The 14,172-nt window shown below is 40.0% G+C and overlaps 1 protein-coding gene across 3 annotated transcripts in view; it reads right to left on the bottom strand.

Moving 5' to 3' along the window:
- Window positions 1–14,172, bottom strand: part of fam168a (family with sequence similarity 168 member A) — a 116,069-nt gene that overhangs the window by 58,522 nt on the left and 43,375 nt on the right. For all 3 annotated transcript variants that reach the window (XM_072577076.1, XM_072577078.1, XM_072577077.1), the window contains exon 3: window positions 167–247. In XM_072577076.1, the coding sequence (XP_072433177.1) occupies window positions 167–247 (81 nt within the window). The remainder of the gene's footprint in view (window positions 1–166; window positions 248–14,172) is intronic.

Genomic DNA, 14,172 nt, shown 5'->3' with positions numbered 1-14,172 from the left:
GAATCCAACTTAAAACCCAAATATCAGTTTCTGTCCAACCGGAAATAGCTGCATATGCTGAATAATAAGTGGTCAAGAAATTATAATTCATTATGTAGATTTATAATTCACAAGAATCAGTTTTAAAATACATTAAGCTCAAATAAAATAAACTGTGAAAGCCTACCTGGAGGATATCCAGGACTGCCACTAGCATACATATTAGCAGTATAGGCAGGAGCAGTGGTTGGATAACCTGCTGGATAACCTGGAAAGGAAACAGAAAGTAAAACAGATAGTCAACTAACAGTTAACACAAACAAAATGACAAAAAGGGGAAGTCTTTGTTTTCCAAATCAAATACAATGCATCACTTAAGCATGCATTAGGTTACTTTCCAACTGAAAAAAAATGTGCAGACTTGTGCCATTCTAACACATCAGCTTTACGCACGTTATCAGAAGTATGCACACAGTATTTCTCTAAGAGTGGAAGCTCTACATTTCTTTCTTCACCACCCCCCCACCCCCCCTCCATTCACATGGGGCTGATAAACTATCCCTATATACACTTGAAATGTCACAAGTGTTTCTGACTCAAGCACTCTTTCAGGCACTAAGTTCTAGACTTCTACTACCCTCACTGGGAACATTTCTCAAGTCTTAGCTTTCTACCTCTTAGCTTAAATCCATGCCCCCAGATAGTGACTCCCCTACAAATGGTAAAATGCCTTCTTGTCCACTCTATCCATATCCATCAATCTTATACACCTATCAGGTCCTCACTGCTCATGAAAACAGGCCAGGCAATTAAATCATTCTTTATAGATCAGACTTTCCATCACAGACCACAACCTGATAACTCTCCTGCATTTTAAAAAAATGATACACTGGCATTAGAGTTTGTTCAAAGAGATTTACTAGGCTGTGTCCTGGGGATCCAAGGGATGACTTATCAAAAATGGCTAAACAAATGAGGCGTTTATTCTTTACAGTTTACAAGAATCATGAATGATCTCAATGAAACACTTAAGATTCTGAGTGGACTTGACAGGGTAGATGTTTAGTTGATATTTCCACAAGTGGGGAAATCTCAAACTAGGGAACACACAGTTAAAGAATAAGGGACATTCAGTTAAAATTGAAATGAGGGAATTTCTTACCCCAGAGTGTCGTGAAGACTAAGCCATTGAAAGTACTTAAAGGTAAGTAGATTTTTGAAATATCAGGGAGTTAACATTAATTCTGAGCTAGCACGAAAGAGTTGAGGTCTGGGGCAGATCAGCCATGATCTGATCGATTGGCAGGGCAAGCTTCTTCCTTCGCTCCGGAGCAGTGGCACCACCCACAGTGCCACAGCCTTGGCTCTGGCTCGTGTCTATATATGAACTATCACTTGCACTACTTTCCAAAGACAAAAAACAGTCAGCAAGCAAGACTCACTTGAGGGATTCGATTTCTACCTACCAGGGCCTCTTTATCCTCCTGGTAGAGGACCATTCCCTCTCTGCCCACCCTGCCAAAAAAATACCAAATGACTACATCCTGAAATGTGCTATCCATAAACCTCTCAGCCCTTTGAATGCATTGTATTGCCTGCAGCTCTGCTCAAGCTTCAAAACCTGGAGCTTGAGTTGCTCCAGTCACAGGTACATCCTGTATACACCATCATCCAGACTGCCAAGAGCAGCTAGGATTTCTAACACCTTGTAGGATGTGCAAACCTGAGCATATCAGAGAAATCTTAACAAAACCGAAATTCGGCCCCTGCTTCTACTTGTGTATAAACTAGAAAAATTTTGTTTGTGTTAGGAAACCAACCAGATCCCGTTAAATCTATGAAGTAATGCAATTAAGTTTTAGAAATATTAATTATACAAAGCTTATAAGCAGTACTTCAGACACAACAGATAAATAATCAGCAATTACCCAACTGCTCGTGACATCACACTTCACTTTTGTTTAAGCAGCCATTTAGATATGATTCTGTCATTTCTTTAGGATATCTCAAGTGCTTAATTGTAATTCTTGCGCATACACAAAGTAGAATTGTATCCAGATGGCAATGCTTATTGTCAAGCCTCCAGGGATTCTTTACCTAACAGACTAACTGGCCTTCTGTGGATTCTTTGAATATACTTTATTTCCAACATAAAGAAATTTAAATTGGTTCTCACACTCAGACTTGCTCTAAAACCATAAGTAATGGAATCAGAAATAATTTGTTGTGTCCCTTGAGCTTGCATCATCATTCAATACAATCACAACTAATTTTCAGTCTCAGTTCCACTTCTTTATCTGCTCCACATATCCTTTGATTCCTTAAGATCAAGATCTATCCATTCTTATGATCATTTACAGCACAGGAGGCTACTCAGCCAGTCACACAGAATTACTTGAAACAGACAGAGAACAGGCTGTACTCAACCGCTCCACACTTGCAAAACCCAAATCACAGTGTCTACTGAGTTGCGATCCAACAGCATTGTTGAAATATTTTTCTCAACCTATTTAGAGATGTTATTACACACCTCTGGAGCAGGTGGGACATCAATCCAGGCCCCCCAGTCAGGGGTAGGGATTCTACCACTGCACAACGAAGATGGAGTGCTATCCCAATTGTTGAATTTAATTACCTTAAATTGTTTGTAAGTGTAATCAGTCAAACCCATAACATGATTCATTTATGCTTGCCGTAAGAAATATTCATATGCAGGAACTCATTGTCTGAAAATAAAAGGAATATGGTGAAATGCTGAGCCCTTTTTAAAACATTGCTCAGGAACAAGGGATCCCTTATCATGCCATAAAAACCAAAAGAAATGAAGATGCTGAAAATCAGAGACAGAAAAAAAAATTACTGGAAAAGCTCAGCAGGTCTGACAGCATCAGTGGAGAGAAATCAGATTTAACGTTTCATGGTCAGATGACCCTACTTCAGAACAGTTATTGTTCCATGTTGTTTTCTTGTTGACATTCCTTGGTTAATCACACAATTTGCCAAATCATCAGTATCCTTTTCTTCTCTCGTATAAATTGCTGTGATTATTTCAAATTGGCAACGTTGTCCACATGAGTGCAAGCCAAAACGATTCAGAAACATAAATCTCTACTTGGCAAAGAACTGTTATTACTCAACCACTTCATTCTATTTCATAACTCTCAAAAACACAAACAGTTAGGCCATTTAAGCTTATTCAAACTTTTGATTGCATCAAGTTTGATCAGTACATATCTTTATCTTGCAAAAATCTAATCAATCTCACACTCTAAGTTTTCAGTTCACCATGCATCTACTTTGTTGAATAAGGAGGTGGGGGTAGCCGAAAGGCAGAAGATGTTTTCCAGTATCCTTTATAAAGGACATGCTTTCTAATTTTACTCTTAAATGGAATGATTTCACAAAAGATACAAACAATACATTACATAAAACTTGCAGAGATTTTGTTGTGTGAAGTGAAATAATTGCCAGGAATCATCATGCAATTTTTCTGTGTATTACCTTGATTTTGATGTTCATCATCTAGTTTAACCAAAGACCTCATTAGTGCATTTGTTCAATTTACCTCAAATCTGTCTGAAGTTCATAAATCTAAATTTAAATGTACTTGGGTTCAGCTCATTGTCCATAGACAGCACTTGCAATTTAAACCTCTAAAACCTAACCTCTATGAATCAAAGTTGGTAGATCAGTGATTTCTAATATTAAGTAAATAATTGATTCCAATGCATAATTATTTGAATACAATCAATTTTAGAAAATCTGGAAATTGCTGCCAACAATTAATTTAAGATTTGATTCAGTTATGCACCTAATAATTATCCAAATTACCCGATTATTCTGATCTACTGGGCATTTGATATGCTCAATTTGGTCTTTTCTTTGGTCCACCAATTTTGTAGATTTCCTGGATATTATTTTTCACATCAGCTGATTCACAGAAGATTACATCTAGTCCAAATACTCTGCTACCACCAAGCATCTTAGGCTGTCATCTGACCTAAGTTTCTAGCATACTTGCCTTGGAATTTTCAGCATATAACCTAGGTTGATCCTAAGTTTATTACCAAGAAAGCAATGCAATGCAATGCAATGCAAGTGTCACTGCCTTCCAATCGAATATTAAATAAGGTTGCATCTCCCCATTCAGATGAGTATTAAAAGATTTGGCAACACTATTCAAAGGCTGTTGGTGTTTTGGTCAACATTCACTCCTCAATTAACAGCAAAATACTTAGACAGCTTGTCTCATTGATATTTATGAGAATTATACGTGCAACTAGTTGTTTCTTTTTTGTTCAAGAGTGGCTGCACTTCAAAATTAACCCACTAATTGTAAAATGTTTTTGTGATTGATAAGTTTTCAGCAATCGCACAGCAAAGTGATGTAAAACTGTAATATCACTGCAAGCTTTCTTTAAAACGAAAAATATATCCTCAATTTTCTCAGAGCACATTAAAGAACTTCAAGCTCCTTAAAGTGGAAGGAAGAATCTTGTATTGACAACTGACTGCTGTACCCACAAAGATCGACGATCATTTGAAGGGATATGGGCAAACACAGGCAAATGGGTCTAGTTTAGTTTGGAAACTTGGTAGACATGGACAAGTTGGACCAAAGGATCGGTTTCTATGGTGTGCAACTCTGACTCCATAAGAGGAGCAGAATCAGGACGTTCAGCCCATTGAAACTGCTTTGTCATTCAATCATGGATGATATGTTTCCCAACCTCATGCTCCTGCCTTCTCCCATAAGCCTTGAACTCTTCACTAATCAAGAACCCATTCTGGACTATTTTCAATCAGCTGTACTGCTCCAGTACTCCAACTCTGGAGATAAAATAAAGACAAAAAAGATACTATCCAGTTATACACTACTCCCATTTCCACCTGTTTTCTGAAATACAAATCCTTTCCAATGTCCACCTTTTAATTTATCCATGGCTCATTCAGAGTTCTTTCACCATACTCCAATCCGTAGCAGGTTTCCTTGCATAAAGGCCCAACTACCATACAGAGTTCCTTAAACAGTTATGCTAGCACCTTTCAATTTTTTTTGTAGCTATAAGTTAGGCATCTGAGGCATTAACTATGTTGCATTTACAAGGCTGAGTTTCTAGGGATAAAGTTGCTGGTGCTGTATTGTAATTTACAAGCCATTTTGGATATGTAAACTTCATTTGTCTTGTATAAAAGAACGTTTCTACTTATCTATAGCTAAAACTAACAAAGGTTTTGCATTCTCCACTCAACATTTTCTTAAGACATAAAATCAGCATAAACAATTCTTGTTAAATTTAGCCTGTGTGCAATGCACACAGAATGTCCATACATAAAATTAAGGCCGGGGGAGTGAGGGGAGTTCAGGTAAGGATGATTAAAATTCAAAGCAACAAAACAAAAGATTCAAAACATGTTACCCCTGGCTTAGGCAACTTTACACAGACTTAACTTGCATCAACTATATTGCTCTGATAGCTACTGCCATAGTAACCACTTCTTCACCGGAATGCTAATTACTCAGTTCCCAGGAACAAGTCAATTGGATCCACATAAATCCTTTTTTTATATAAACTGTTTTTACATTCTCAGCACATTAGCACCAAGCTACAAATACTTTAGATACTAGAAACAGATCTGCTTGAGCCACACATTCCAAATGCCCACAGCTGAATGCCATCAGATAAATTAAATTCATCAGCATAGAAAATTATCTTGCACTGAAGGTTGTACATACATGTTGCCTCCTTGGTGCCAGGATTAAGAATACCTAGGAGGGTACAGAATGTTCTCAAAGGGGAGAGGGACCAGGAGGTTGTCGTACGCATTGCAACTAATGACAATAGAAGGGAAAAGGATGAGATTCTTAAGTGAGAATATAAAGAGTTCAGCTGCAATTTTAAAAAAAAAGGTCCTCAAGATAGTAATATCAGGATTATTCCTGGTGCTACAAGCTAGTAAGGATAGGATTAGGAGGATAGAGCCCATGAATGCATGCCTGAGGAGCTTGTGCAGGGGAGAAGGGTTTACATTTTTGGATCATTGGAATCTCTTCTGGGGTAGAAGTAACGTGTATAAGGAGGACAAATTGCACCTGAATTGGAAGGGGACTAACATACTGGCAGGAAGATTTGCTGGAGCTGCTCAGGAGTATTTAAACTAGTAAGGTGGGGGGGGTGGGTCCCACAGAAATAGTGAGGAAAGAGGTCAATTTGAGACTGATGAAGGAGCAGCACTCTGAAAGCTAGTCGTTCAAAATATAATCTAATTATATTAAATTAGATTCCCTACAATGTGGAAACAGGCCCTTCTGCCCAACAAGTCCACACTGACCCTCCAAAGAACAACCCACCCAGACCCATTCCCCTACATTTACTCCTTCACCTAACACTACGGACAATTTAGCATAGCCAATTCACCTAAGCTGCCCATTTTTGGAGTGTGGGAGGAAACCGGAGCACCCAGAGGAAACCCACATAGACACGGGGAGAATGTGTAAACTTCACACAGACCGTTGCCTGAAGCAGGAAGTTGGAGGTCATGTCGTGGCTGTACAAGACATTGGTTAGGCCAGTTTTGGAATAGAATGTGCAATTCTGATCTCACTCCTATCGGAAAGGTGATGTGAAATTTGAGAAGGTTCAGAAAAGATTTACAGAATGTTGCCGGGTTGGAGGATTTGAGCTACAGGGAGAGGCTGAATAGATTGGGACTGTTCTCCCTAGAGCATTGGAGGCTCAGGGGTGACCTTATGAAGGTTTATAAAATCATGAGCGGCATGGGTAGGGTAAATAGACAACGTCTTTTTCCTGGAGTGGGGGAGTCCAGAACTAAAAGGCATAGGTTTAGGGTGAGAGGGGAAAGATTTAAAAGGGATAAGGTGCAACTTTTTCACAGTGGTGTGTGTATGGAATGATTTGCCAGAGGAAGTGGCGGAGGCTGGTAAAAATACAGTATTTAAAAGGCATCTGGATGGGTAAATGAATAGGAAGGGCTGAGAGAGATATGGGCCAAGTGCTGGTCAATGGGACCAGATTAGGTTAGGATATGTGGTCGCCATAAACGAGTTGGACTAAAAGGTCTGTTTCTGTGCTCTACATCTCTATGATTCTATACATAGCGGTTTTCTCATTTTTGTGCAATGGGACAGAAATTTAAACTTCGACTTAGCCCACTGGATAGTTTGCCAAAGAAAGTTAGTTTTCAAATGCTTTGATACTAAAGTATAAAATAACTAGATACTCCACAGTTATTTCAAAGATAACTCAAGAGATTCACAACAAATTAAGTGAAAACATTTCTCCATCTTGGTCTTCAATGGTCAACCTCCTGTTCTGCGTCAGTAGCTACACATCAAGATTCACTAGCTAGTGCCAACATTTCTCAGCATTTACTCCATCACATCAAGTTTTTTCTGATTCAGTTAGATCATCCCTCACTCTGAACTTCAGGAATTATCTAAGTGTAGTTTATTTGATCTCTTCTCACAAAACAATCACCTTATCCCAGGAACCAATCTGACGACCCTTCATTCCATTCTCTCTTGGGCAAATAGGTTTTTCCTTAGCTAAGGAAACTAAAAAGTACACAAGTGCATCCTCACAAAAGGCCCTGTACCATTGTAGTAAGACAGACTCCTAGACCATTCAGCTCATTCAACCAATAAGGCAATCAATAAGGGTCTAACCACAGCAATCCCATTTTTCCAGCTTTTGGGCCATAGGCCCTTGAGGCTATGGCTATAGAAGTGAATATCTAAATACTGGTTAAATGCTACAAGAGTTTCTAACTTAACCACTCTTAATTAGCTAGCTCCAGATTCCTACCACCCTCAGTGGAAAGGATTCTCAAACCTCCTTTTACCTTCTCTCTTCTACCAAAAACTAACTTAAAAGGTTGCCTTCCTAATTACTTATTATGTCCACATGTTAGGTTTGGGATTCCTTTATAAGGGGACTCAGGTACAGTTGAATGCAAACACTTAATTCTGACAAAATATTCTGCCGTTTTATTTTCATCCCAAAGTGAACGCCCTTGCACTTGGTTACATTGCAGTCCATCTGCTATGGACTTGCCCAAACACCCAATCAGTCCAGTTTATATTCCTCTGTACCCTTCTCAACACTGCCTTACTCTCCCCCACACTGCTTACTCTCCTACATAACTTTAAATTGTCCTGACAGATTACTCAGTCCCGCTGTCTAAGCCTTTCACTGATATTGAAAATAGCCACCTTAGCTGCATTCTAACTGCAGCTGGTCAACTCAAATGTCCTGGTTACTCCTCCTGTTTTCTGTTTACAAATAAATCAATTCACACTAATTTCTTATCACAGTCCTATGAGTTCTAATTTTGTGTAACAGACACTTGGAGTATCTTAATCCTTTGAAAATCCAAATTCATTTCTTTATCCAACCTAGTAGTTAAATCTTCAAAAAACTCAATAGATTTGTCAATCAATTTCCTTTTCAGAAATCACTTTGGCCTAATCATTTGACTTTCAAAGGGCCCTATTACCAGGGCATATAAGAATTTGCAGCTTTTTCTCTCTTACAATAGGCTAACAGGAATTCAAACACTAGTCTTTCCACTTCTTTCTGGCATAGTGTGGTTGTTTGCCACCTTTCAATCCTTGGAAACATCTCGAATCTAACACGTTTTCAAAGATCAAAACCAATGTACCACTATTTCTGCAGCTACTGTAGGTCAGCAGGAACAGGAGATTTGTCATAGAATCCTTCAGTGAGGAAAGAGTCCATCCTAATCATAAAACATAGAATTGTACAGCACAGTACAAGCTCTTTCGGCCCTTGATGTTGTGCCAACCTTTTAATTCTATTTTAAGATAAAACTAACCTACATACCCTACATTTTACTGAATTCATGTCCCTACCACCACTGCTGGCAGTGATTCACATACCCACCACTCTGTGTAAAGAACCTACCTCTGACATCTCCCCATAACCTTCATCCAATCACCTTATGCCCCCTCGTGATAGCCATTTCCACCCTGGGAAAAAGTCTCTGGCTATCCACTCTGTCTATCCCTCTTACCACCTTGTACACCTCTATCAAGTCACCTCTCATCCTTCTTCACTCCAATGAGAAAAGCTCTAGGTCCTTCAACCTTTCTTCATAAGAAATGAGCTCCAGTCCAGGCAGCATCCCGATAAATCTCCTCTGCACCTTCTCTAAAGCTTCCACATTCTTTCTATAATGAGGCAACCAGAACTGAACACAATATTCCAAGTGTGGTCTAATCAAGGATTTATTGAGCTGCAGCATAACCGCACGGATCTTAAATCAATCCCTCTACTAATGAAAGTCAACACACCACAGGCCTTCTTAACAACCCTATCAACTTGGGTAGCAACTTTGAAGGATCTATGAACACGGACCCCAAAATCCCTCTATTCCGCCCCACTGCCAAGAATCCTGCATTTAACCCTGGAATGTGCATTCAACTTGAATCACTTCACACTTTACCAGGTTGAATTCCATCTGCATGTCAATGTACCATTGCAACATGCAATAGCCCTTCACACTATCCACAACGCCACCAACCTTCATGTCATCAGTAAACTTACTAACCACCTTTCCACTTCCTCATCCAAGCCATTTATAAGAATCACAAACAGCAGAGGTCCCAGAATATTTCACTGCGGAACACCACTGGTCACCGAGCCCCAGGCCGAATACATTCCATCTACTACCATCCTGCCAATTCTGTATCCAGACAGCCAAAATTTCCCTCCTTACTTTCTGAATGGGCCTACCATGGGGAACCCAATCAAATGCCTTGTTGAAGTCCATATGCACCACATCCACTGCTCTACCTTCAATGAGTTTTGTCACATCCTCAAATAATTCAAAAAATGGCTTGAGGCATAACCTCCCCTTGTTAAAGCTGAGCTAATCAAGCTCTGCTTTTCCAAGTAATCATAAATCTCTCAGAATCCTCTTGAAAAATTTGTCCACAACAGACATAGGACTGACTGGTCTATAATTCCTGGGGTTGTCTATTCCCTTTCTTGAACAAGGGAATAACATTTGACACTCTCCAATCATCTGATACTACTCCAGTGGACAGTGACAACGCAAAGATCACCAAAAGCCCAGCAATCTTTTCCCTCACTTCCTGTAGTAACCTTGGGTATATCCCATCTGATCCAGGGGACTTATCCAGCCTCATGTTTTTCAAAATTTCCAGCACATTCTCCTCCTTACTATCAACCTGTTTTAGCATATCAACCTGTTTCACGCTGTCCTCACAAACGTCAAGGCCCCTCACACAATGCATACTTTTTGCTTCAGTATTCACTAAAGGACCTCCCCTACCTCCTCTGACTCTAGGAACAAGCTCCCTCCACTATCTGATTGGCCCTATTCTCACTCTAACCATCCTCTTGCTGCTCACAAATGTAAAAAGCCTTGGGGTATTCCTTAATCTTACCAGCCACGACTATTTCATGCCCCCTTCTAGTTCTCCTAAGTCTGTTCTTCAGTTCCTTCCCGGCTACCATGTAACCCTCTAGAGCCCTGTCTGATCCTTGCCTCCTCAACCTTAAGCAAGCTTCTTTCTTCCACTTAACTAGACATTTCACATCTCGTCATCCAAGGTTCCTTCATCCCACTATTCCTTCCTTGCCTCAGTGGGATAAACCTATCCAGCATTCGCAAGCCCTCCCTAAACAGCCTCCACATTTCTGTTGTGCATTTCCCTGAGAATATCTGCTCCCAATTTATGCTCCACAGTTCCTGCGTAATAGCACTGTAATTCCTCCTCCCCCTACTAACTACTTTACTGTACCGTCTGCTCCTATTCCTCTCCATGACTATAGTGAAGGTCAGAGAGTCGTGATCACTATCACCAAAATGCTCTCCCACCGAGAGATCTCACACCTAACCTGTTTCGTTGCTGAGCACCAAATACGATATGGTCTCCCCTCTAGTCGGCCTATCCACATAGTCAGGTCTCCTCCCTGGACACACCTGACAAAATCTGCTGCATCCAATCTATTTGCACTAATCCTCAAAAGATCATTCCATCCCTCTATCCTGTCCCCATAATGCCTCATTTACCATGCCCAATCTAACTAACCTGCATAGTTTTGGACTGTGGGAGGAAACCAGCAGAAACCATTCCACCTATTAATCTAGTAACCTCCTCTAGACCACCTCCAATGCATTTGCATCCTTCCTTGAGATCAAAAATGCACACAATGCACCAAAAGTGATATGAAAGATTGTCTCGCCAGTGACCTGTGCAACCAAACCATAACTTTCATATTCAATTCCTCCAGTAATAATTAGCCTTATTTAATCCACATATTAATTAATCACTTGCTGAACCTGCACACTGATCTTTTGTGATTTATGCATTCAAACACCTCAATCCCTCCGTACCGCAGATGCCAGTCATTCTAAATTCAAGTAATACATTGCATTTTCATTCTTTCTGCCAAACGTGACATTTTTCTCCAACATACTTTATCTTCCAGAATTTTGCCCACTCAATCTATATTAATCTGCATCCTTGCTGCCATCTTCATAACATGCTTTCCTATCTTTCATCTGTAACTTAATCATGCTTGTGCCTCCCTCATAATCACTGATATAAAGTGTAACAAGTAGCAGGCCTAGCACAGACCCCAAAATGTGACAATCTAGAGAAAAGCTATTTATGCAAGTTTTGTTCTGCCAGCTAGCCAATCCTGTGAGCATACTAGTATGATACCTTTCACAAAAAAATGATTAGATTCCTTACAGTGTGGAAACAGGCCCTTCGGCCCAACCAGTCCACACCGATCCTCCGAAAAGTAACTCACCCAGACCCATTACTTCTCTCTGACTAATGGCACCTAACGCTATGGGCAATTTAGCATGGCCGGATTCACCTGAACTGCACATTTTTGGACTGTGGGGGGAAACCGGAGCACCCAGAGAAAACTCACGCAGACACGGGGAAAATGTGCAAGCCCCGGACAGACAGTTGCCAGAGGTGGGAATTGAACTTGGGACCCTGAGAGGCAACAGTGCTAACCACTGAGCCACCATGCCGCCCAATGAACTCCTACTTTGCAGCAATGTCCTTTAATATGGAACCTGATCAAATGCCCTCAGGAAATCTAAGTACAATAGATCAATAAGGTTTCCTTTATCGACAGCACAGGTTACTCCTTCAAAGAATTCCAATAAACTGATTAAAAATAATCATCCAGTCATAAAATCATGCTGTTTTGGCCTCATTATAACTGAGTACTTGGTAAAACCAAAGGTAAACTCTTGAAGGATCAATTCTAAGTACACCATCACAACATATAAAATTAACTAGCTTATGGTTACCTGTTTTCTGCCATCCTCTCTTATACTTACTACTTCACAGACTGATGAAACTTTTCCCGTATCTAACAAATTTGGGAATATTAAAATCAAGGGAGAGTGGTGTGTAACAGACAACTTTTTAGAACAAACCATGAAATAAGGTATAGGCTGGATGATTCTGCTATATTGTCCATCAACCCAAAGCTATATCCACTTGCCAAGGAATCAAATCAAGAAACTGTTACTATGCTGAATGCTCCTGAAGATAGGCAATTAGTCAGAACTGAAAACTAATCAACAGTAGGTCTCTGGGTAAGACTGCTGAGACATACCCGCAGAGCCAATGTGTCTAGCATTCCCCTGACTATTTTAATAAGACAATCTTTTTGATACAACCATAATGAATTCAGCAATTTTTTATATTAATATATATTTAAGAAAAAAGATTTTTAAATATTACAAATACAACAATGCAATTCAAAACAGTACAAAAATAGTACAAAACTAAACCCAAATAATAAAAAATATATTCCCCAACCCACCCTCTTATACAAATGTATGAACATATATAGAGAAGTATAAAATTTAAATCCTAATCTAGCTATTTAACGAACTAAATAAATAGCTAACAACAAACAAATAAACAGTAATAACTCAGCCCAGCCAAACAAAACACTCATGCATTCACAGTTCCTCCTCCCTGGATATTGGACACATGAAACACAATCGTTACGGCTATATAAAAGCCCTTGTTAGTGTGGCAGATAATCTGTGTCCAGGTATTTCAAAAAGGGTTGCCACGTCTTGTAAAAATTCTCAGTTTTGTGGTGTACCATATTTGAGAGAAAATCCAGGGGAATATGCTCCATAACAATCTTCCGCCAACCCGGACAGGCCTGGGGGGCGGGGGGGGGCGGTTTCCGATATCCAACCTAGCAAGATATTCTTCCTTGCACAGTATGTAAGAATATTGAAAAGACTTTCCTTATGCGCGTTTGCAGGAAATACAACAGGTAGGCCCAAAAGGAGCGAAATAGGATCGTTCACCACCCCTACATCTAAAATCCTCTCCATTGCACCCACCACAGCACTCCAATATGTTTGATGCCTGTCACAAGACCAAAGACAATGGGTAAGAGTACCCGTACAGTCCTTGCACTTGGGGCATGCTGAAGATACCCCTGGTTTAAATTTTGACAAATGGTCTGGGGCTAAGTGGACCCTGTGGAGAATCTTCAACTGTAAAGCATGGGGCCTATTGTAAATTGATATCTTCCTTGCATTCTCCCAAATATCCTCCCATACCTCTGAAGAAACTTCAACACCCAGCTCTCTTTCCCACATCTTGCAGAGTCGATCAGACTCATCTGAGGTGGCACCCCCCCAATTGGTGATATAGAGTACTGACAGAGAATGTACTCTTAGCCCTTAGTACCCCTCTTTCTATGTCAGATTTGTAGGGATCAGTCAAAAGTGTGGTCCTTTTTTGAATAAAATCCCTAACTTGAAAAAAATGAAAGAGGTCTCTATTAGGTAACTTGTACTTCCGTACTAACTGATCGAAGGACATAATTACATCTCCCTCAAATAAATCACCCATGCAAGATATACCCCTAGCTGCCCAATGTTTAAATCCTGAATCTATCATACCTGGTTGAAAACTCAGCATACCCACTAAAGGTGTAAACAAAGATGTTTTGCCAATATTACCTTCCCTCTGCGGAATTGCCCTCCATGCTTTAACATTATTGATGACTATTGGGTTATGGCAATATTCCCTAACTGCCCTCACCTTGTCCAAAAACAGCAAACTGGTAAGGGGGCACCTTGCCTGGGAAACTTCGATATCTAGCCATATTGAAAGAGGGT

The sequence above is a fragment of the Chiloscyllium punctatum genome, chromosome 9, assembly GCF_047496795.1.
Source record: "Chiloscyllium punctatum isolate Juve2018m chromosome 9, sChiPun1.3, whole genome shotgun sequence".
NCBI classification, from domain to species: domain Eukaryota; kingdom Metazoa; phylum Chordata; class Chondrichthyes; order Orectolobiformes; family Hemiscylliidae; genus Chiloscyllium; species Chiloscyllium punctatum.
The sequence above is the reverse complement of the archived record's forward strand: the minus strand, read 5'-3'. Positions and strand labels throughout refer to the sequence as shown.